Below are 24,595 nucleotides of genomic sequence, written 5' to 3'. Positions count from 1 at the left end.
CTAACCTTGGCCAGTTGAGACTTTATTGTCTAAGTGGTGATAAGTAGAGAGTAGCTCTGCAATAGGCTGGTTACTCCCTTTATCATCCACTACATGGTTACTTCCCTGTGGGGATGTAAACCACCCTGTTTGAAGTTTTTTAGCTAAGCAACAATGTGAAGATGTATTTTCAGAATTTCTATCAGTAAGTTTTAGGTTAGAGCAGTGGGAATTGTCCACTGAACCTATTTGTAGTGATGGAAATGCCAGACAGGGATGCTGTCTCAGAAAAGCCATAGCTGGGCAAAAGCTTTGTCCATATGGCTGGAAGAGAGAACAGGGATGCTGTTTCTCTTGGGTTGGAGCAGGGCAGGGATGCTGTCCTATCAGCTCCACACTAGGGCAGGGATGCTGTCCTAAGTGTTGTGAGGCAGTGCAGAGTTTCTGCACTAAAGTTTCTCTGGGAGGTTTGGAGGGATGCTCCATGTTAACTAAAATGGTGCTCTTTTTCTCACCAATGTTAGTTATCCCACAGAGAGGTACTTCCCCCTCAGGGAGTACAGTTTTGCCAACTGATGATTCCCTTGGAACAGGTGCCACCCAGGAGAGGTTTCTCCCACCACAGGAATGGTATCCTGAATGGTAGGGTGGTTAGGGGATACTGTGATACCCTTTTTACCTGTTGATGGAGAGGGTTCCTGAGTTTTCAGGCCTTCTCTCCTTTGCTTTTTCATTTCAGTAGAAATGAGAGGGAACAATTCCTCAGGGATGCCCAGCATGGCTGCATGGGCATAAAACTCTACATCAGCCCAACCTGAGGCCTCTAGGTCATTACCTAAGAGACAGTCTACAGGTAAGCTAGGTGATACCACCACCTGCTTAGGGCCAGTAACTCCACCCCAACTAAACTGAATTATAGCTAAGGGAAGAAACTTAGTGGAGTTATGGACATCAATAATCTTATACTGTTGTCCAATGATGTGTTGATCAGGGTGCACTAGGTTTTCAGTCACCAAAGTGAAACTGGCACCTGTGTCCCTGTAGGCCAAGGCCTCAACACCATTTATTGAAACTGTCTGCCTGTACTTATCCATTGTAAGGGGACAAGCAGCCAGTGTGGCAAGGCCAATGCCACTAGGTGTGACAGAAACTGTCTTGGGACTGACTACCCCAGTTTCTACTATGGACCCAAAAGTGAACCCAACTACACCCTTAACTTGACTGTTGCCAGCAGTCCCACCACTAGTACCACTACTGCTAGGGGCACTAGAGCTTGATGTATTAGTGGTGGTAGGCTCAGGGGGTTTACCTGGACAGGACTTATCCCCTGGCCTATGGCCTCTGTTTTTACACACAAAGCACCAAGGCTTTTTAATGTGTGTGGGTTGAGAAGAAGAGGAAGAATTAGTTTTATCCCCACCCTCTGAAGAGTGTTTAAGATTTGAAGTGGAATCTTTGGTTTTACACTTATCCCCATGCTTATCTTGAGATTTGTCACCATCTTTCTTCTTATTGCCATCTTTGTCACCCCCTGTATGAACTTTTCTGTTCACCCTTGTTCTGACCCATTTGTCTGCCTTCTTTCCCAATTCTTGGGGAGAGGTCAGATCAGAGTCTACCAGGTACTGGTGCAACAAATCAGACACACAATTATTAAGTATATGCTCTCTCAGGATTGTGTTATACAGGCTTTCATAATCAGTAACTTTACTGCCATGTAACCACCCCTCCAAGGCCTTCACTGAATGGTCAATGAAATCAACCCAGTCTTGTGAAGACTCCTTTTTGGTCTCTCTGAACTTTATCCTGTACTGTTCAGTGGTTAAGCCATAACCATCCAGGAGTGCATTCTTAAGAACTGTAAAATTATTGGCATCATTTTCTTTCACAGTAAGGAGCCTATCCCTACCTTTTCCACTAAAGGATAGCCATAGGATAGCAGCCCACTGCCTTTGAGGGACATCCTGTACAGCACAGGCCCTCTCAAGTGCAGCAAACCACTTGTTAATGTCATCCCCCTCCTTATAAGGGGGAACTATCTTGTGCAGATTCCTGGAATCATGCTCTTTTGCAGGATGACTATGGGGAATACTGCTGCTGCCACCATGGGTATCTAAACCCAACTTCTGTCTTTCCTTCTCTAATTCAAAAGACTGTCTATCCAAATCCAGCTGTTGCTTTTTAAGCTTCAGTCTGGTTTGTTCCACCCTCAACTTATTGAGTTCCCTCTCTAACATTCTGTCATCAGGGTTGGTGGGAGGGACATTTCTAGAAACAGAGCTATGATGGGAATGAACAGAAGGAGACCTGTCCCTTACAGAAGCCAACTTAACAGCTTGGTTTACAGAAACATTACTACCAGTATGGTGAGAATATATGCTTTTGCTATGATGTGAGACAACACTATTTATATGGTGTGGCTCATCATCATTACCATCTATGCTAGATTGTCTAGTAATGGGCAGGCTAGGAAGTTTCTTTCCTGAATCTTTTCCTGGGGGAGTCCCTGAATCAGATTGAGAACTATTAGGTACTTTTTCAACAGATGGGGCACCTATGGCCTTATCCTGTTCTCTAAGCATGTTAAGTAACAGTTCCAAGGAAGGATTCTTCCCTACACTCAAACCTCTCTCTATACAGAGACTCCTTGCTCTTTTCCAGCTAAGGTTGTCATATGCAAGTTTGGACAGATCAATACTTTGGCCTGTGCCAGACATTTTTTAGAGAGAGTTAAAGTGATAGAAAAAGAGAAAAAAGTTTTCAGAACTTTTTGGAAAGACAGAAAAAAACTTTTTAAACTTTTAAGAACTTTTTGAAAGTTTAGAAGTACTTTTCAGCACTTAGAAAAGAGTGAAAAGAGGAAATGCAAAACTTTTTGGCTATGTGTATATACACTGACCTTGTTTTGTATATTTTTCTCTTATGAAAAGTACAATGACAAGAGTGGTAAGTAGTCTCAAGCACTTATCCCACCACTGCACAACCAATGTAGGAGGCTGGACTGGCTTGTAGTGAGTACCAAGGGGTACTTGCACCTTGCACCAGGCCCAGTTATCCCTTATTAGTGTATAGGGTGTCTAGAAGCTTAGGCTGATAGATAATGGTAGCTTAGCAGAGCAGCTTAGGCTGAACTAGGAGACGTGTGAAGCTACTACAGTACCACTTAGTGTCATATGCACAATATCATAAGAAAACACAATACACAGTTATACTAAAAATAAAGGTACTTTATTTTTATGACAATATGCCAAAGTATCTTAGAGTGTACCCTCAGTGAGAGGATAGGAAATATACACAAGATATATATACACAATAGCAAAAATATGCAGTATAGTCTTAGAAAACAGTGCAAACAATGTATAGTTACAATAGGATGCAATGGGGAAACATAGGGATAGGGGCAACACAAACCATATACTCCAAAAGTGGAATGCGAACCACGAATGGACCCCAAACCTATGTGACCTTGTAGAGGGTCGCTGGGACTATTAGAAAATAGTGAGAGTTAGAAAAATAACCCTCCCCAAGACCCTGAAAAGTGAGTGCAAAGTGCACTAAAGTTCCCCTAAGGACAAAGTAGTCGTGTTAGAGGAATAATGCAAGAAAGACACAAACCAGCAATGCAACAACTGTGGATTTCCAATCTAGGGTACCTGTGGAACAAGGGGACCAAGTCCAAAAGTCACAAGCAAGTCGGAGATGGGCAGATGCCCAGGAAATGCCAGCTGCGGGTGCAAAGAAGCTTCTACTGGACAGAAGAAGCTGAGGTTTCTGCAGGAACGAAAAGGGCTAGAGACTTCCCCTTTGGTGGACGGATCCCTCTCGCCTTGGAGAGTCGTGCAGAAGTGTTTTCCCGCCGGAAGGACGCCAACAAGCCTTGCTAGTCGCAAATCGTGCGTTTGGCGTTTTTGGACGCTGCTGGGGCCCAGGAGGGACCAGGAGGTCGCAAATTGGACCTGAAGAGAGAAGGGACGTCGAGCAAGACAAAGAGCCCTCACTGAAGCAGGTAGCACCCGGAGAAGTGCCAGAAACAGGCACTACGAGGATGCGTGAAACGGTGCTCGCCGAAGTTGCACAAAGGAGTCCCACGTCGCCGGAGACCAACTTAGAAAGTCGTGCAATGCAGGTTAGAGTGCCGTGGACCCAGGCTTGGCTGTGCACAAAGGATTTCCGCCGGAAGTGCACAGGGGCCGGAGTAGCTGCAAAGTCGCGGTTCCCAGCAATGCAGCCCAGCGAGGTGAGGCAAGGACTTACCTCCACCAAACTTGGGCTGAAGAGTCACTGGACTGTGGGGGTCACTTGGACAGAGTCGCTGGATTCGAGGGACCTCGCTCGTCGTGCTGAGAGGAGACCCAAGGGACCGGTGATGCAGCTTTTTGGTGCCTGCGGTTGCAGGGGGAAGATTCCGTCGACCCACGGGAGATTTCTTCGGAGCTTCTGGTGCAGAGAGGAGGCAGGCTACCCCCACAGCATGCACAAGCAGGAAAACAGTCGAGAAGGCGGCAGGATCAGCGTTACAGAGTTGCAGTAGTCGTCTTTGCTACTATGTTGCAGGTTTGCAGGCTTCCAGCGCGGTCAGCGGTCGTTTCCTTATCAGAAGGTGAAGAGAGAGATGCAGAGGAACTCGGCTGAGCTCATGCATTCGTTATCTGAAGTTTCCCCAGAGACCCTAAATAGCCAGAAAAGAGGGTTTGGCTACCTAGGAGAGAGGATAGGCTAGCAACACCTGAAGGAGCCTATCACAAGGAGTCTCTGACGTCACCTGGTGGCACTGGCCACTCAGAGCAGTCCAGTGTGCCAGCAGCACCTCTGTTTCCAAGATGGCAGAGGTCTGGAGCACACTGGAGGAGCTCTGGACACCTCCCAGGGGAGGTGCAGGTCAGGGGAGTGGTCACTCCCCTTTCCTTTGTCCAGTTTCGCGCCAGAGCAGGGGCTAAGGGGTCCCTGAACCGGTGTAGACTGGCTTATGCAGAATTGGGCACATCTGTGCCCAACAAAGCATTTCCAGAGGCTGGGGGAGGCTACTCCTCCCCTGCCTTCACACCATTTTCCAAAGGGAGAGGGTGTCACACCCTCTCTCAGAGGAAGTTCTTTGTTCTGCCATCCTGGGCCAGGCCTGGCTGGACCCCAGGAGGGCAGCTGCCTGTCTGAGGGGTTGGCAGCAGCAGCAGCTGCAGTGAAACCCCAGGAAGGGCAGTTTGGCAGTACCAGGGTCTGTGCTACAGACCACTGGGATCATGGAATTGTACCAACAATGCCAGGATGGCATAGAGGGGGCAATTCCATGATCATAGACATGTTACATGGCCATATTCGGAGTTACCATTGTGAAGCTACATATAGGTAGTGACCTATATGTAGTGCACGCGTGTAATGGTGTCCCCGCACTCACAAAGTTCAGGGAATTGGCTCTGAACAATGTGGGGGCACCTTGGCTAGTGCCAGGGTGCCCTCACACTAAGTAACTTTGCACCTAACCTTTACCAGGTAAAGGTTAGACATATAGGTGACTTATATGTTACTTAAGTGCAGTGTAAAATGGCTGTGAAATAACGTGGACGTTATTTCACTCAGGCTGCAGTGGCAGGCCTGTGTAAGAATTGTCAGAGCTCTCTATGGGTGGCAAAAGAAATGCTGCAGCCCATAGGGATCTCCTGGAACCCCAATACCCTGGGTACCTTAGTACCATATACTAGGGAATTATAAGGGTGTTCCAGTAAGCCAATGTGAATTGGTAAAATTGGTCACTAGCCTGTTAGTGACAATTTAAAAGTAATGAGAGAGCATAAACACTGAGGTTCTGGTTAGCAGAGCCTCAGTGAGACAGTTAGGCACCACACAGGGAACACATACATGCACACCTATGAGCACTGGGGCCCTGTGTGACAGGGTCCCAGTGACACATACATATAGGCCACAACCTTATGAGCACTGGGGTCCTGACTAGCAGGGCCCCAGTGACACATAACAAACATACTGAAAACATAGTGTTTTCACTATGAGCACTGGGGCCTAGCCATCAGGATCCCAGTGAGACAGTGAAAACAGTGACAAACATCCTGACATACACTCACAAACAGGCCAAAAGTGGGGGTAACAAGGCTAGAAAGAGGCTACTTTCTCACACAGGGGTACTGCGTGAAAATTGCCAGATGAAGTCTGATGCCTGGGAAATATTCTAAAGTAAGGAATCTGCGGCTAAAGATCTATTAGAAAAGGTTCTTCAAATGAGGTAATATTGTCTATATACAATCTCCATCTTATGACAGGCACAGACACTGGCCCTCATTTTAACTTTGGCGTTTTTTTGGGAAGACCGCCGAAGCCGCTGCAGCCAATAGACCTCCAGTGCTGGCGGTCTGCTGACTGCCATATTAGGAGTCTTTGGAGGACTTCCGCCCACTTCTGGGTGGAAGTCTGACTACGAAGAGGCTTTGCATTGCCAGCACCGCCAAGACAGCAAGACTCCTCCTGCTGTATCACGAGCCATTATACGGCTTGGCGGAGTCTTGCTGGTGTGGTGGTGCTGGCAATGCAAGACCACCAGGACCCATTCCCTCCCGGACGACCTCCTTGACGGAGAAGGTAAGTGATCGTCCAAAATGGGGTGGGGAGTGTTGGGTGCATGCGTGGTGTGTGCGTTTAAGTGTGCGAATGAGGGTGTATGAGTGTGTTTATGTGATCGAGTGAGTGGGGTGTCTGTGTGCAATTGTGTGAATGTGGGGGGGTGCGTATCTGTGAGTGAGTGCAGGGGGTGTCTCTGTGTGCATGTCTGCGTGTATTAGTGCGAGACTGCGGAGGGGGTGTAGTATGAATGCAAGTATGTGGAGGGGAAGAGGTGGTGAATGCGTGCGTGTATATGATTGAATGTGAATGTTTGCGTGCGTGCATGTATGTGCGCGTCAGTGGGGGTGGGTGTCTGCAAATATGCGAGTGAGTCGGGGTGTGTGTCTGCATGTATGCGAGTGAGTGGGGGTGTCTGTGTGAATGTATGCGTATGCCGAGGGGTGTGTATGTGTATGCACGCATGCGTGAAGGGGTGGGGTGAGAGTAAGTGTGTGGACGGGCGAGGGGTGTGTGCAAGTGTGTTGACATGTGGGGGTGCATGTGCCGGCAACAAGAATGGGGATTCCTGTCGCTGGGTGGTGACCGCCAGGGTTTTTGGGGTGGGGTGACCGCCATAGAAAGCCTGGCAATCTGCAGCCTTGTAATCCCGCTGGCAGGCTGAGGCCTGCCACTGGGTTGGAGGTGCTCACCGCCATCCGCGGTGGTGCGACCGCACCGGCATGCCAGGCGGCGTTGTGGAGGTTTGGCATCTGCCAAGCCCCACAACTTGTGATGTGGCGGTCTTTTCCTGCCGGATCCGCTAGGCTGGCAGTCTGATGACTGCCACCCTCGTAATGAGGACCACAATGTCATAATCTCTACTCTCTTGGTCAGTATACTGCTCCTTTGATGTAGTAAATCTGGCCTTTGTTCTAGATGATACCCAGCTGCCACTGAGCTCATGCATTTTATCCTTGCTTCTCTTGCCCCTTCCGCCCTTTCAGAAATGCGGATCAAAATGCTTTACAGGTGCCATTCACTAAAATCTTGTCTGTTGTCTGCTAATCGTCATTGCAAAAGTCTGCACTTTGCTTATGATCAAGCCAGGCTTTTGGATATACTGCATTAGCAATTCATGTCACTGAGAGGTAAACTGCAGGCTCTTTCTGAGGAAAAAGCAACAGTCATAAGTTGATAGAACAGTGGTATCACTTCTGTCAGTTTTCTTCCCCAGCACTACATATTCTCCAACTTGACACATGCCAAACCTCTCGGCAATACCAGCAAAGAAATTAAGGGGGTCATTACGACCCTGGCGGACGGTGTTAAAGCGGCGGTAAGACCGCAAACAGGCCGACGGACAAAAAAAGGGAATCATGACCCTGGCGGAAACCGCCAACAAAGACAGCCACTTTAACACACAGCCCGCCACGGCAGTACAGACAAGCAGCGCGGCGGTTACCGCCAACAGACAGGCGAAAGACAATGTACCGCCCACACCATTACAACCCGCCAATCCGCCACCTTTTCCGGGGCGGATTCACCGTGGATAAAAACACGGCGGAAACAGCTTTTGCTATGGGAAAACGCTCACCTGAACACATCCCACGAGGAACGACGACTCCATGGACCCGGAACTCCAAATACTACCTGCCCTTGTCTTTGCGCTCCTTTACGACCAACAGCGGCGTAGGCGCAGAAGATACCAGTGAGTACTGCATCTACGACATGGGGGAGGGGGGAGGCAAAAGTTAGGGGGACACCCACCAAACACCCCCACCCTCGCATATTACAACATACACACCAATGCAGTCAAAACATATCACATTAACAACCCACAATACCCCCAGAAGAATGCAAAGACAAAGTGAATTTCGGTCAAACATTGTAATGTGCCAATATACATGTCATACAAAAATATACAGATATATATCTCTAAATCACTCATAATAATATATACAATACAAGAAGTAGTGCAGATATGTACACAATAATGTCCGTGCACCAACAGTCCAAAAATGCATGTGCGAGGCCCACAATAGATACCTGACCAAAATCGGAGAGAACACTGCCGGGGCATCAGATAGAAACACTACAGGCACCTCAGGGGGAAGGGAAGGGGGGGGCACCGCAGCCAGATGAATGCGAAGCCAGATCCACGACGGGGCTACATGCCCATTGATGTATCCTGGGGAGTGCAAAGCCACAGTCTCTCAAGTCTATACAGTGGGTGGGTTGCCCACTGTGCAATCTTGGGGAGTGCAAAGCTACAGTCTCTCAAGTCTATACAGTGGGTGGGTTGCCCACTGTGCCATCCTGGGGAGTGCAAAGCCACAGTCTCTCAAGTAGATGCAGGTCTCTACTGGTTCTGGAGGGGGACTGGTGCCCAGACTGGATGAGTCTCCCCGTGAAAGTTCATGTCCTGTCACTGTCCCAGCTGCACATGGGATAAGGATGCCTGATGTGGCGGTACGTTCATTCCTACACGGTCTTTGCCCTGTTCAGCGGTGCTTTGCCATGGTGGTCTTTACCCTGTTCAGCGGTGCTTTCCCATGGCGGTCTTTGCCCTGTTCAGCGGTGCTTTGCCATGGCGGTCTTTGCCCTGTTCAGCGGTGCTTTGACATGGCGGTTCAGGACTGTTCAGCAGTGCTTTGCCATGGCGGTCTTTGCCCTGTTCAGCGGTGCTTTGCCATGGCGGTTCAGGACTGTTCAGCAGTGCTTTGCCATGGCGGTCTTTGCCCTGTTCAGCTGTGCTTTGACATGGCGGTCTTTGCCCTGTTCAGCGGTGCTTTGACATGGCGGTTCAGGACTGTTCAGCGATGCTTTGACATGGCGGTTCAGGACTGTTAAGCGGTGCTTTGACATGGCGGTTCTGATACTGACATTGGTGTGTGGCATGACGATCTCCACACTGGACATTGGTGTGTGGCATGACGATCTCCACACGGGACATTGGTGTGTGGCATGACGATCTCCACACGGGACATTGGTGTGTGGCATGACGATCTCCACACGGGACATTGGTGTGTGGCATGATGATCTCCACACTGGACATTAGTGTGTGGCATGACGTTCCATCATTGGCCAGCGGGGCTGTGGCATCCTGGCCCCTCCTGGGCTGTGACTCTGGCGGTGGTCTCTGGACCAGTGATGATACTTGGGCCCTCCTGGGCACTGACTCCGGCGGTGGTCTCCTGACCAGTAACGATACTTGGACCCTCCTGGGCTGTGACTCTGGCGGTGGTCTCTGGACCAGTGATGATACTTGGGCCCTCCTGGGCACTGACTCTGGCGGTGGTCTCCTGACCAGTAACGATACTTGGGCCCTCCTGGGCTGTGACTCTGGCGGTGGTCTCTGGACCAGTGACGATACTTGGGCCCTCCTGGGCACTGACTCAGGCGGTGGTCTCCTGACCAGTAACGATACTTGGGCCCTCCTGGGCTGTGACCATGGCGGTGGTCTCTGGACCAGTGACGATACTTGGGCCCTCCTGGGCACTGATTCCGGTGGTGGTCTCCTGACCAGTAACGATACTTGGGCCCTCCTGGGCTGTGACTCTGGCGGTGGTCTCTGGACCAGTGACGATACTTGGGCCCTCCTGGGCACTGACTCCGGCGGTGGTCTCCTGACCAGTAACGATACTTGGGCCCTCCTGGGCTGTGACTCTGGCGGTGGTCTCTGGACCAGTGACGACGGTGCTGGCGGTTGTGTCTGGACCGCCGGAAATGATGGCGCACTTCTCCGCCGTGACACTCACAACAGGCTGGGCAGACTTCCTCTGGACCTTCCCCACCTTTTTTGGAGTTACAGCAGACTCACCAATCGCCTTGGATCCCATTTCACTTGTTGTCCCACCAGGAGTCTTGACACGGTCCCGTCGTCCACTCTCCAATTTCAGAGCCTTTACAGGGGGTCGGCTGCCAGTGCCTTGGCTCCGGGTCCTACTGCCTGCCCTGGTGGACGGTGCACTTCAAAAACCTGGAACACGCACCACTGGTACTGGAGGCTTTTTGGCTGAGGCGCTACGACGGGACTGATGAATTGAAGGGGGGGGTGGGGGCAAAAAGGTCAATTTGACAGAGGGACAGTCTCTGACGGACACTGGGATGGGTAGCTGGAGGGGGTCTGGGAGTGGAGGAAGAGGAGGTGGTTGTAGGAGGTGTCACTTTAGGTGTTTTGGGTGCAGGTGCAGGTACTGGAGGCTGTCGTGAGGTGGATGGATGTTGGGTGAGTGATTGCCGGCGTTTGTGTACTTTGGGAGGGGGCGTCACAGACACACTGGGAGAGGACACAGAGGACGTGTAAATGGCAGTGGAGGTGGTGAGTGCAGGTGATTGGCTTGTGGTGCTGGGTGTCCTGGTGCGAGTCCTAGTGCCTGTAGATGTGGTGCATGCAGGTGTGTGTGTAGACGAGACTGGGAGGGAGGAGGGGGAAGAGGAGGAGGGGGACACAGTGGAGACAGTGGATGCTGCTGTATCTGTATGGGTGTGATGCTTGTGTGAGTGCCTGTGGTGTGTGTGGGGCCTATGTTTGCTTGAGCTACTTGTGTGTGTTGACTTGTGTGCATGCTGGTCTGTAGGTGTGCTTGGGATGGACTGGGGTACAGGGGATTGGGTCTGGGTGGAGGAAGTTGGAGGGGGGAGGCTGGACACAGGGACAATGGCTGCCATCAGTGCTGAGGCCAGAGATTGCAGGGTTTGCTGAAGGGCAGCCTGACCAGAATGAATGCCCTCCAGGAATGCATTACCGTGTTGCAACTCTCGTTCTACACCCTGGATGGCATTCACAATGGTAGACTGGCCAATAGTGAGTGACCTGAGGAGGTCAATGGCCTCCTCACTGAGGGCAGCAGGGGTGACTGGGGAAGGGCCTGAGGTGCCTGGGGTGAAGGTGATGCCCACCCTCCTGGGTGAGCGGGCACGGGGCGAACGCTGAGGGGCTGCTGGGAGGGCGGTGCTGGTAGAGGAGGTGGCGGCTGTACCTGTAGAAGTGGGGGTGCACAGATGGTGCCGCCACCACAGGGGAGCCCCCATCGGCGGACGAGTCCTTGTCGCTGGTTGGTGATCCGGTGGCCGACGTGAAGCTCCCCTCGCCCTCCGTCCCACTGGTGCATTCAGAGTCTGTGGGATGCAGCTCCCTCATGCTCCGGTGCCACTGTACCTCCGCCTGATGATGCTGATGCACAAAAGGACAGGGAGAGCAGGAAAAGGGGGTGGGAGACAGAAGAAAGAGAGTTTTAGTGCATGGCATACCGCTACCATTGGTGGACAAGACAGACGCAGCAGCCCCATGCATAACGCCGTGCTCCTGGCCTCTGCACATGCAATTTCTGGGATATGGCCTACATGGCAATGGTGGAAATCTGCGCACATGGATGCCACAGGGGCAACTATACCTCAACTTGGCACTCTGCTGAGGTGGGGTTAGGTGCCACATGGCCTACATTACGGAGGGGCCTTGCCTACCTAACTCGCCCTGGCCTAGGGACACACACAGCCCACCTCCCCCACCCAGACCCCTCCACTGCACGCAAAGTCCGCAGAATGAGGTTGTACTCACCCCCTTGTGTCTGCTGTGATGTCCTTAAGCGCCCATCCAACTCCGGGTAGGCCACCGCCAGGATCCGGAACATCAGGGGGGTCATGGTGCGACGGGCACCCCTCCGACGTTGGGAGGCCATCCCCAGCTGAGCCTCCGCCGTCTTCTTGCTGCAGCGGCGAATGTCCTCCCATCTCTTCCGGCAGTGGGTGCCCCGTCTCTGGTGGGCCCCCAGGGTCCGGACCTCCTTGGCGATGGCACGCCAAATGTCCCTCTTCTGGTGGGCGCTGACCTACATGACATGCACAAGGGAAGAGGAACAGTCATTACCAACTGCACCATCAATGTGAGTGGCCCCCTCCCTACTCTGACCATGTGGCCCATTTATTCCCATGCTTTACTGTAGTATGAACTCTGCCCCCTTCCCTCTTCCACCCAGCCCTGTCCACCCAGGCCTTGCCCATACTACGTGCTCCCTGTGTACTAACCTGTTGGTCTGGACGACCGTAGAGTAGCATGTACTGGGGGAGGACTCCATCCACAAGTTTCTCCAACTCCTGTGCAGTGAAGGCAGGGGCCCTTTCCCCAGACGCAGCAGCCATTGTCGCTTCCAGACCGAGGTCACAGCAGCACTAGCAGTGTAGGTCCTCTCCTGTCGAAGGTCAGGTATCTAGTGATTGAACAGATAGAAAATGGCGGTGACGTCCACGGCGGTGACGTCCGCGGCGGGGCGCATCATCACCGCCGGCGCACCTGTTCATTGGCTCCTGGGACCCATAGGGTCCAATGTTAACCAATGCAGCATTGCGCAGCGGTCTACGACCGCCTACCGCGACGGTGTGCAATGCCAGAGCTGTTACCCCACAATCCCATTGTCCCAGTTTAGAGGTCAGGCAGCTGCGATTTCAGGGGCCCACATGGATTCATTTTCAACTGCGTCACACATACCGAGGCCTACACTCAACACACATACAGGAAGGGTTTATTGTCTGGTGTAGTCTTGTGTGTGACTGTGGGTACATACCTGGGTGAATAGTGACTGTTTCTTCGCTGTTGTCCTTCTTAGGCACCGTCAGCTGGGACATATGAGAAGATGGCGGAATCCTCCGGTGTACCGACCGCTGGTGGACCTGTTGACAATGAAAGAGAGACATTTAATCGTCACCTACCGGTTTGACCGTGCCACAATCCAGGAACTATGTACCCAGTTGGAGCCAGACCTGATGTCACCAATCCGCCATCCGACTGGAATCCCCCCTGACGTGCAGGTGCTGTCAGTGCTCCATTTCCTTGCAAGTGGGTCTTTTCAGACAACAGTGGCCATGGCCTCAGGGATGTCCCAGCCTATGTTTTCCAACGTGTTGTCCAGAGTGTTGTCTGCCCTGCTGAAACACGTAAGGAGATACATCATTTTCCCTGAGGTGGAGGATTTGCCTACAGTGAAAGGTGACTTCTATGCCCTTGGACATATCCCCAACGACATAGGTGCCATTGATGGGACCCATGTGGCTCTGGTCCCCCCCCCGCAGGAGTGAACAGGTGTACAGGAACAGGAAGAGTTATCATTCTATGAATGTCCAGATGGTCTGTTTGGCAGACCAGTACATCTCGCAGGTAAATGCTATGTTCCCTGGCTCTGTGCATGACGCCTACATCCTGCGGAATAGCAGCATCCCTGATATGATGGGTCAACTCCAGTGGCACCGTGTACGGCTATTGGGGGACTCTGGTTACCCCAACCTTTCCTGGCTATTGACCCCAGTGAGGAATCCCAGGACCAGGGCAGAGGAACGGTACAATGATGCCCATGGGCGGACTAGGAGGGTTATCGAACGCACCTTCGGCCTCCTTAAGGCCAGGTTCAGGTGCCTCCATATGACAGGTGGGTCCCTATTCTACTCACCGAAGAAGGTGTGCGACATCATCATCGCCTGCTCCATGCTCCATAATTTGGCATTGCGACGCCAGGTGCCTTTTCTGCAGGAGGATGATCCAGATGACGGTGTTGTAGCAGCTGTGGAGCGTGTGGAACCTGTGGACAGTGATGAGGATGAAGCTGAGGAAGAAGAAAACGACAACAGGGAGTCAGTCATACAGCAATATTTCCAGTGAAACTCAGGTGAGTACATTTTTAGGTTTAACATTACATTAACTTTCACACGTCTACCTCTATCCTGTACCGACATTTCACTCACTATTTATTAACTGAGTTGTCCCCTTCCATTTCAGTTTCACAAATGTGGTAACCTACGTGTCAACTGCTTGCATCCTTGAAGGGCTTGTGATGTGTGACATTGGTATGTTAGCCTTCCAATGGGTAACCCATATACAAAATTACAAATCATAGACTGACTCAAGTTTTTTTTAGTGTTTCAAGGGTGTTTATTTAAGTGCCACGGTGTCCCTCAAGGTGTTTTGAATGTCCGTCAGCACCCCTACGATGGTGCCCAGGGCAGAGACGATGGTCCTGAGCTCCTCCCTGAACCCCAAATACTGCTCCTCCTGCGGACGCAGGGTCTCCTGCAACTTGTCCAGGACCGTGGCCATCGTCTCCTGGGAGTGGTGGTATGCTCCGATGATGGAGGAGAGGGCCTTGTGGAGAGTAGGTTCCCTTGGCCTGTCCTCCCTCTGTCGCACAGCAGCCCTCCCAGTTCCCCTATGTTCCTGTGCCTCCGTCCCCTGGACCGTGTGCCCACTACCACTGCCCCCAGGTCCCTGTTGTTGTTGGGGTGGTGGGTTAGCCTGGGTGTCCTGTAGTGGTGGACACACCGCTGATTGACCTGTCCTGGGTAGGGAGGTTTGGGCCCGCTGGGTGGGTGCTGTGCTGGTGTTACCAGAGGGTGGAAGTTCGTGTTGGGCTGTGGCTGGGCAAGGGCAACCGACTGTCCTGAGGCCCACGATGGTCCGGGTTGGTCATCAAGATCCAGTAGGGCAGAGCTGCTGTCGTCACTGTGGGCCTCTTCTGGGGGTGGAGTGGTGTTGTCTGGACCCTCTGGTGTGGTGACGTTCCTTCGGGTTCCTGCGGGGGTATAAGTACATGATTATTGCATGTGTGTGTTTCATGGTGTGCAATGGTTGGGTGTGTGTGCACCCCAGTGCAGGCATTCCTGTGTGGGGGGGCTTGTGTGCTGATGGTTGGGGGGTGTTCTGGGTATGTGCCATGGGCATGCTTTAGTGATGAGTGTCCATGCTTAGTTGTGTCATGCAGGTCTTGGGATTGGGATGTGTAGTTGGTGTTCTTAGTACATTAGTGAGGAGTTTGGGTGATAGGGGAGGGTGTGAGGGTGGGGGTGTGTGATAGCATGCAGGTAGGGTGGGGGATATGATAGTTCAGATTTGACTTACCAGTGTCCATTCCTCCAACAACTCCTCTGAGGCCCTCAGGATGCAAGATGGTCAAGACTTGCTCCTCCCATGTTGTTAGTTAAGGGGGAGGAGGTGGGGGTCCGCCGCCAGTCCGCTGCCAGTCCGCTGTACCGCGATGTGGTGCCTGGATACCGTGGAGCGCACCTTCCCCTGTAGGTCGTTCCACCTCTTCCTGATGTCCTCCCTATTTCTTGGGTGCTGTCCCACTGCGTTGACCCTGTCCACTATTCTTTGCCATAGCTCCATCTTCCTGGCTATGGATGTGTGCTGTACCTGTGAGCCAAATAGCTGTGGCTCTACCCGTAGGATTTCCTCCACCATGACCCTGAGCTCCTCCTCGGAAAAGCGGGGGTGTCTTTGGCGCGCCATGGGGTGGTGTGGGTGATGTGTGGGGTGGTGTATGTGGTGATGAGTGTGGTGAGTGTAGTGGTATGTGGTGTTTTGTGCTTGGATGTTGTGTGGGTGATGGTGTTGTGTGCCTCTGTATGATGGGGTTGTCTATTCTGTGCTCTCTCTCTCGCCTTCTCTCAGAATTTTTGGTTGTAGGGATTTGTGGGTGATGTGGGTGTGTGTTTTATATTGTATTGGATGTATGGGAGTGGTGTGTGTATGTGTATCAGGTGTGTGTATTTTGAATTGTCCAATGTGGCGGTGTATTGTAAATGTGTGTGTATTTTGAGCGCGGCGGTGTGTACCACCAATGGAATACTGCGGTTGAAAGACCGCCGCGTGGATTCGTGGGTCGTAATAGCATGGGCGTGTTTCTGTTGGCGTGGAGGTGGAGGATTTGCTTCCGCATGTTTATCGCTGACCTTTGGTGTGGCGGTATTGTGTGGATGTCGGAATTTGGGCGGATTCCGTGATGTGTGTCATAATAGCTGTGGTGGTCTACCGCGGCTGCGGCGGTGTATTGGCGGTCTTCTGCACGGCGGTAAGCGCCTTATACCGCCACTGTTGTAATGACCCCCTAAATCTCCCATAATTTCGGACAGTGCTGTCCCTCACATAAGATCAAAACAATGATAGGTTTTTGGCTAAAAGATCAAATCTGGCAAATCTTGTGTCTGCTGATGAACTACAAGTAATAACTTACATACCCTGTATGTGTACACCTCCTCTGCAGTACAGGTTGTGTTCTACACACTTTCTGGGTGCTATTCACTAGTAGAATCACAGTACACATTACACATACTATTGATGTTTCTTGAACTCTATGTTGCTCCATCTGAGAACTTTGAGGAATCACCTCAAGTTCAGAAAGGCACTTGTCCCAATGACCCTTCACAATTACAAAGGTCTTTGGACCTAATTATGACCCTGGTGGTCACCAGACTGCCAGGGTCACGGTCAGACCAGCGCCAAATTTGCAGTCCGACTGCAACATTATGGCCCTCATTACAACCCTGGCAGACGGTGCAAATAGGGCGGGAAGACCGCAAACAGGCCGGCGGTCATTACCGCCCCATGTCCCGCACCATCCGCCATGGTGGTAACGACCGACAGGCTAGAGACACCGGTCTCCAGCCCGGCGGCCGTCACAAGTCCGCCCGCCGTATCAGGACCCTGCATGACGCCATGGATTTCGTGGGGTTTTCAACTGCCATGAAATCCATGGCGGTATGCTCCATCAGTGCCAGGGAATTTGTTCCCTGGCACTGATTGGGGTCTCCCTTTCCCCCCTCCCCTGAGTCCTCCCCCAACACCCACGACCCCCCGCTCCCCCAAAGGTGGTAGGGCCCCCACCCCCATTGAAACCCCCACACATACCCCCCACACTACCCTACACGCACGCTCACACCACTCACACACATACACGCGCACATACATGCACACATACATACATTTCCACCACACACATTACACCCCCTGCATGCATACATGCATACACGCACTCACACAACCCCTCTACACACTCACACTCACACCCCCATGCACGCACACAACACCCTCCCACCCCCCTCCTCTAACGGACGATCATATTACCTGTTCCGGTTCCTCTGGGAGGGAACGGGATCCATGGGCGCTGCTCCGCCGCCAGCACCCCGTCACCAGAACACCGCCACGCCGAATACTGAGTCGTATTACTGTGGACGGTGTTCTGATGACGTAGCGGTGACAGTGGAGCAGCCTCCACTTCACCGCCGACCGCCAGTATGGCTGCTGGCGGCTCTCCATCCAAAAAAGGGCAGAGGGTTGCCAGCAGTCATAATATGGTTGGTGGAAGACCACCAACACTGGCGGTCTATGGCCCGGCAGTACCTCGGCGGTCTCTGGAGGAGACTGCCACGGTTGAAAGGAGGGCCTATGACCATAGCGAAAGCGCCACTGTTGGACCGCTGGCACTGCCAGGTTGCCACCAGGCGAGAGCATGCCTGTCTCGGCGGTAGTACTCCACCAGGGCAGAGATGCTTGCTGCGCTGCCCTGGGGATTACGAGTCTCCTTTCTGCCAGGCTTTGCTTGGCGGATGCCCCGCTATGCAAAGGCTGGCGGAAAGGCGGTGCTGGGGGCCCCTTGAGGGCCCCTGCACTGCCACTGCACTTGGCATGGTCAGTGCTGGGGCCCCCATGGACAGCCCCGTCAAGCTTTCCACTGCCTGAATTAGGGGCAGCGGAAAGTGTGACTGGGGCTGCTGAACCCGCCACAAGGTCACATTGGCCCCGGCTCGATTACGAGACATCGTCAATGTTAGGCCCCTTTCACCGCATGGCCGGTGGGCGGAAACGCTGTTTCCGTCCACGGCCCTGCAGTGAACTCTTTATAGGGTGGGCAGTGTTCAGACTGCAATGTAGGTCTACCAGCAGTTTGAGTTTGAGTTTGAGCCGCCCGCCAAACTCAGAATGAGGGCCCAGAATAAAGAAAGACACTCAAAAGTCTAGAATTAAGAGCCGGACAATGTTTTGGAATAGCAGAACATGGTAGAACTCAAACTTTGGGGATGTGAGACCTTCAGTGCATAGGCCTTGTGTCCGAATGACTTTTAGGCCTTGATTATGAGTGCATTGGCAATTGTACATTGCATATATCTTAATGCCCCAAAATCCATATGTCCCAGTATTGCCAGGCCTGTTTCACTGAGTTAATTTCGGCATGTTTGTCCTGTTGAAGTCTATTGAAGGAAAAAAATGACCATCAGTAAAATATGAATACTCATAAACTAGACACCCATGCACACAGTGGTTTGCACCTGTGTCATACTTTTACGAGGTACTTGCAATCGAGGCCTTAGAATCAAGAGGGAATCAAGAGGGAAGAAAGACTTGGACATCTGGAAAAAACATAAAGGGATCACTCAAACATGGCGAATACCATGACACCTAAAATGAAACTTGCAAGAGTGCAGTGACATGCCCATTAGAAAGGGAAGGAAAGAACCACAGAAATATGAAGTTACGTCAGTCACACATTCACACGAAAAAGGATATGGCAATATGAGGGCACTTAGATTAACATGATTAGGGAAGCATTCATACACACATGTGGAAGGGAACGAAAGCACTAAGCAACCAGAGCAGGTGCAAGCATTTCTGATGCCTCTGAAGAAGCGACCAACCCCACACTCCTCTCTGCTTTGGCAAAAAGGGCCAGTGCTGATGTTGCCCAGTGTGCATGCTGTTGCTGTTTCCTAGACCCTGCTCTATTGGAATTACAAAACCATAGATGGACAGCCCTTGAATATCGAGGGAAAGGCTTCTACCAAAAGCACTTATACAACCAGGAGAAAGCAGGGAAGGCACATGGAAACTCAAAAATAGGATGGATCAACTCCTGGAAGCCAGAAAAGAGAGTTGGGACAATATATGTCTGGCACCAGAAAAAAAGAAAGACAGGGTTACAAACCAAAGAAAAATCACAACACACAGGGACACTCATATGTAAAAAAAGATCAGCACTCCGAAGGTAAATGTGAGAAAGCAATCACACTAAATAGAGGAGAGAGACACTCAGACACAAATAATAAATGATCATACAAAAAAGAGGTAATGTGACAAGTGTGTCTGGCCACCTCCCTGGCATCAGTCTTTGCTTCGGGTTTGGCTGGGAAGACCCTAATCCCATTTATAACAAAAGCCCTGGCTAGATGCTCCACTGAACCCTTTCGGGAGCAAGTACTTACCAATAGCACTGCTTGCTGGTTGATGAAGGCCTGCTGCTGGGAGAATAGGGGCTGGTTGTAATCTGCAGAAGTTAAAGTGCAAGAAAGCGCATTACAGAAACATCTCTAACAAAAGAACTTGAATAAGGCCATGTGGGATGAATTCTAGGAGGAGGGATGACAGGGGAGGGTGGGTTGTGAAAACATTTCAAATTCTATATTAGTTGCCGCTGACTAACGTGGTGGCATATTTAAATAAAACTATTATTGAAGGTGGAAGCCTGCAAAGCCAGTAGGAACCTCTCTGTCATTATGACCAAATTTCAGCACTTGTATCATCCATCTCACATTTTCTGACACATTGCACTTCCTTCGACACTCTAGTCAAGCTTTTGGCTGGCACATCTGCTGTGCATCATGCTTAGACTGGGCATGACTGCATTTGCATGCAGTATAACTTTATTGAGCACTTGGTCAAGCAATCGTAGGCACATGCATCAAGAACCACAGAAATATATAGTTGCAACCTACGTCGTCCACCAGCTGCCTATTACCTTGCTGCAGAGCGAGACCTTTGCTATACTAATAAACTCTAATCACTGCACCTGGTTTATATTCCAATCACCCGTGTGAGAGGTTATTCCAGGAGTGAATGCCCAGTGGATTACAAAAGTGCATCCCGGAATCTAATCTTTTAATACTCTCAAATGCTAAACTATAAGCACGTGTGTTATTTTACCTTTATGAGGTACCACTTTTCTTGATCAGTACCCTCTATTAATTATTTATATTGCGAAGATAAAAATAATCAGCTCTTTTCATGATTTCCAGGTTAAACACTCCTGCTGTTAGATCAGATCACTTGGTGTTTTCTACATTTTCACAACTGTGTTTAATTGTTTTATTGCGTGGAAACAAAATCAACCCTTTTTTCTAAATGTGCTCTTAGCAATACTCTCGGAGGGGGATCTAGACTTCTCAGTACTCCACATACTGTCCCGCTACTCAGCCCTGCTTGTTCCATTTCTATGATACTCAGGCTAAGCAGGCACTTACTGCTGCAGTTCCTCGTTCTAAACGTTTGAGGTGTGGATATAGAAAAGGATGGGAGCAAATGAGCTGCTGTTTAATTTTGACAAAATTATAAATGAAAGTGGGTGGTACGGCTTGACTCTTGGATACTAATTTAAAAACAGAGGCCATAAATATTTGTCCAATTCTATTGAGAAGCTAGAACTCAAGTTTATTATCCAAATCAAAATCCAAAAGTATCTGTAAAGCTCTAAACATATCTCATTGGGTACCTGAGCAATAACAGGCAAAAGAGAAAAACTAAACATCTAGAATATCAAGAGTCTTAACCTGTTTCATAAAGGTGGAATATCCTCTCAAATGATGCCCACTTGATCATTGAATGATGAAAAAGTAGTAGTCTAAATTTGAGTGTCGCAGATTAAGGTCCTGAAATGGATGATGTTCAGTGCCAACCACTATATTGTACTCATTTGTATTGTGTCTTGATTGGATTGTAGGACATCCGCACTTCCTAACACCCTATTAGCCCAGTCCCAGCTTGTGCAGAACATGCCACCCTCTCTACTTTTTAGCCACTGCCAATTTTAGCATACTGCTTCTCAGCCGCATCTTCTGCATGGCATCCCAAGAACCTAAACACTGTTAATGAAAGCCCTTTTTTGTGTCAATCCGTAATACTTGCAATGCTTAAAACAACGTTCATACGAGTTTTCCTAAATTTCTCGTGCTTATTAGGTCTTAATTCTGCAATAAAACTATATGGCTTGAGGGTCTATATAGTATTTTATATTCATTTTTAGTTTTCTAAAACTTATCTTTGTATTTTTTAGGTTTTCCACATTACAAAATAATGCTCACACTGCATTTTAACATATATACTCTTCAGCAGAAGGGAGATATATGCAATTGAGCTCTCTCCTCTCTCTAAATAGTTATCTTTGTCTTTCCATGGCCCAGAATTTCATGCTTGTGTGACAGTTCGTAGGTGTGCTGTTATATTCACGTTTGCATTGAATATTTCACTTTGTCTAGTCCTTGGCTGTAGTACCATGTTACTTCAAGCAGTTTTCATCTTTCTTCTCACACAGTTATCCTTACTCTCACCACATCATTGGTATTAAGATCAGTGTTGCTTTTTATGGTAGTTGCCTTAATTGCCTGTCGTGCAAACGTTTTCTTCTTCATTCAACTATTGAGTACCTAGGCCCTCATTATGAACATGGCGGGTTGTCCCACCATGTCGGCATTGGCGGCTGAAAACGCCAGCCGGCATGGCGGGACAACCCGCCACATAATGGACCGGGTGAGGGCTGCCATCAGCAGCCCTCACTCACTGCCAGGCTTCCACCGTCAGGCAGCCTGGTAGTGAGTGGAAACACTATCTGACAGGGTAGCTGCGCTACCCTGCGGATAATGTTCCCATTTCCACCAGCCTTTTCCTGGCGGGTTCCCCCACGTCAGGGAAAGGCTGGCGGAGGGGGTGCCCCTGCACTGCCCATGTAAAGTGCATGGGCAGTGAAGGGGCGGCGGTGCAGTGCCCTATCGCGCAGGTCACTGCCCGATCTGTGTGACGGGTGCAGCTGAACTTGCCGCACAGAGGCATTGACGGTGGCTCCATGTGGAGCCGCCGTCAATGTCCCAGCCGGGCCTTTTTGTGAGTCGGGGGACAGAAACGATGTTTCCGCCCGCCAGCCCAGAAGAAATGTTCAGAATTTGGCCAGCGGGGTTCCGGGGTCGCTGCGGTCAGTGTTTTGACCGCCAGCATGAACACCCTAGAGCCTTTATTTAATTGTAAGTTTCTTTCTGACGTGGTCTATGAATATCAGGGTTAAGTATTAGGCGGATGTATGGCTGGTAGCCTTCCAAAGGATACAGAGGATGTTTAATATGACTTGTTACTTGATGGGCAGCACACTGTAGCTACATAATATACTAGCATGCCGTTTAACATGAGAGAATGGGTTAGTCCGGACCTTAAGGGAAGTCTAAAAAGGGGTGCCAATCTCCCTTTAACGTTGTTGGACTAATGCATTAGGCCACCGTCCACATCAGTACAGTAGTTAAGGTTAGCAGTGCATAGTAGAAAAAGATCTACCCTCACTACTTATCAGTAAACCTCAACATTAGGTTATACTCACTTTACAGAAATGTGGAAGTTCAGGCGGGTGCACCGAGCGACCTCCACAATAGTGACCCATAACCTTTAAAGGGGGTGACATACCCAAGTACAGAGATGAGCTTACACCACAACATTTCTTTTTAATATAGATTTTTAAATCGCTGAGAATTCAACTATGTTTGTACAAAGTGTGGAAGTCTGCCTGCCCCTTTCAGACAAGAACGAGCAACTACCTCAAGTGCCTTTGAAGTCTTGCCTGTGTGTGCACATCTGATAGTGTCTTGGAACAAAGCCCTGCCACTTGGTTCACTCCTGTGGGTGTCTTTATGTAGTCGCCTGTCTAACGCTGCAGGCTGGTGGGTGTGCAATGAATGCACTCACCAACCTGCTTGTCATGCTTGCAAGTACTCTAGATGCAGGCACCTGCCCGATGGCCCATGATTGCGGGTATCACTGAAACCCTCATCTGGCTCCTGGTGCACACCTCCAGGTGTCTACCTCACAAGTGCTGGCCTGTATGATGGTGCACACCTGAAGGTGTCTTGTAGGGTGTGATCCGTCTGCACACACCTGCCTTCTTGCCTTTGCAGTGAGTGTCTTCAAAGCACTTACCTGACTGCTGATACCAGCCCATAGAAATAATGGCTAGTTCATGCTTCTGATGTCACAAGCTGGACTGTGTTCATGCGTGCTATTGTCTCGAATGCACTTACCTGCTGATGGCCCATTCTTGCACATGGCTTGGTTGGCCTGTGTATGCATCTGGGATGTCCTCACCTGCCTGTGATCCATGCATGTATCTATCATATGGAATGCACTCACCTTACCTGCCTGTGGTCCATTCATGTAGATTATCATCTGGGATGCCCTCAGCTGCTTGTAGTTCTCTGCCTAAAGGGATCGAGCGCACATCCAACTACCTGTCCATGCTTGCAGATGTCTGGAATGCACTCACCTCCCTTGTAGTGCATTGCTGTAGGTATCTAGGGTACACTCATATGCTTGTTAGTTCATGCCTGTAGGCATCTGGAATGCACTCACCTGCTTGCTGGAGCATGCAGGTATGTGTAATGAACTCACCTGCCTGTTAGTCCAGGCTTTTTTGTAACTGGGATGCGCTCACATACTAGCTGGTCCATGCCTGTGGTTATCTGTGGTGCACTTACATGCCTATTGGCCCAGGCTTTTATGTGAGTGGGGTGCGCTCACATGCTTGCTGGTCGATGTATGTAGTTATTTGGAATGCACTTGCATGCCTGTTGGGTCATACCTGTAGGTGACTGAGATGCACTTACATTCCTGTTAGTATATGCCTGTAGGCACATGGGATGCACACACACATGGCTGTTGGTCCATGCCTCTGTATCTAAAATGCTGGTAGTTACCTGATGCCCCATGCCAGTAGGTATCTCCATGGGGAGGAGGGGTGGCACACTCCTCTAATGAATGCATTTTGTGATAAATAGTTGAGTACAGGTGCTTCAGTCAGGAATAGTGAGATGAATGTCGGATTTCACCAGGAAGTTTTCCATACACACAAACAACACACACACACACTCCCTCTCTGTTTGGAAAGTCTTAAACAATGTTGATCATTTTACAAAACATTTTGTTGCCTCACTTAGCATTCCTTCCAATCCTCATTTATTTCTCTTTCCACTGCCCTTAGGACCATCTCATGCACCCAGCTTGTCGTATAATGTATTTTCACATTATATGCCAACCTGACTGTTGGGAAATCTGAAGCTTTCTCACTCAACACCCCCCTAACTCCCCACGCGACCCCCCTCCCCTGAACAAAATCTTACTGACCAAGCGTCACCTCTGGGTACGCACTTGTCTGATGGCCCTTTACTGCAGGTGGTCTGAAGGTATTTGGGATGCACTCATCTGCCTGTTGCTCCAGGCCTGTGGGTA

At 50.3% G+C, this 24,595-nt stretch overlaps 1 protein-coding gene across 1 annotated transcript in view; it reads right to left on the bottom strand.

Annotated features, from left to right (window-relative positions):
* The window catches only part of MYO15A (myosin XVA), a 761,224-nt gene that overhangs the window by 358,548 nt on the left and 378,081 nt on the right, over positions 1 to 24,595 (bottom strand). Inside the window, exon 40 of the mRNA XM_069212299.1 lies at positions 19,546 to 19,607. Coding sequence (XP_069068400.1) covers positions 19,546 to 19,607 — 62 coding nt within the window. The remainder of the gene's footprint in view (positions 1 to 19,545; positions 19,608 to 24,595) is intronic.

Source organism: Pleurodeles waltl, chromosome 10, assembly GCF_031143425.1.
Source record: "Pleurodeles waltl isolate 20211129_DDA chromosome 10, aPleWal1.hap1.20221129, whole genome shotgun sequence".
Lineage (NCBI taxonomy): Eukaryota > Metazoa > Chordata > Amphibia > Caudata > Salamandridae > Pleurodeles > Pleurodeles waltl.
This window is presented reverse-complemented; position numbering and strand designations above follow the sequence as displayed.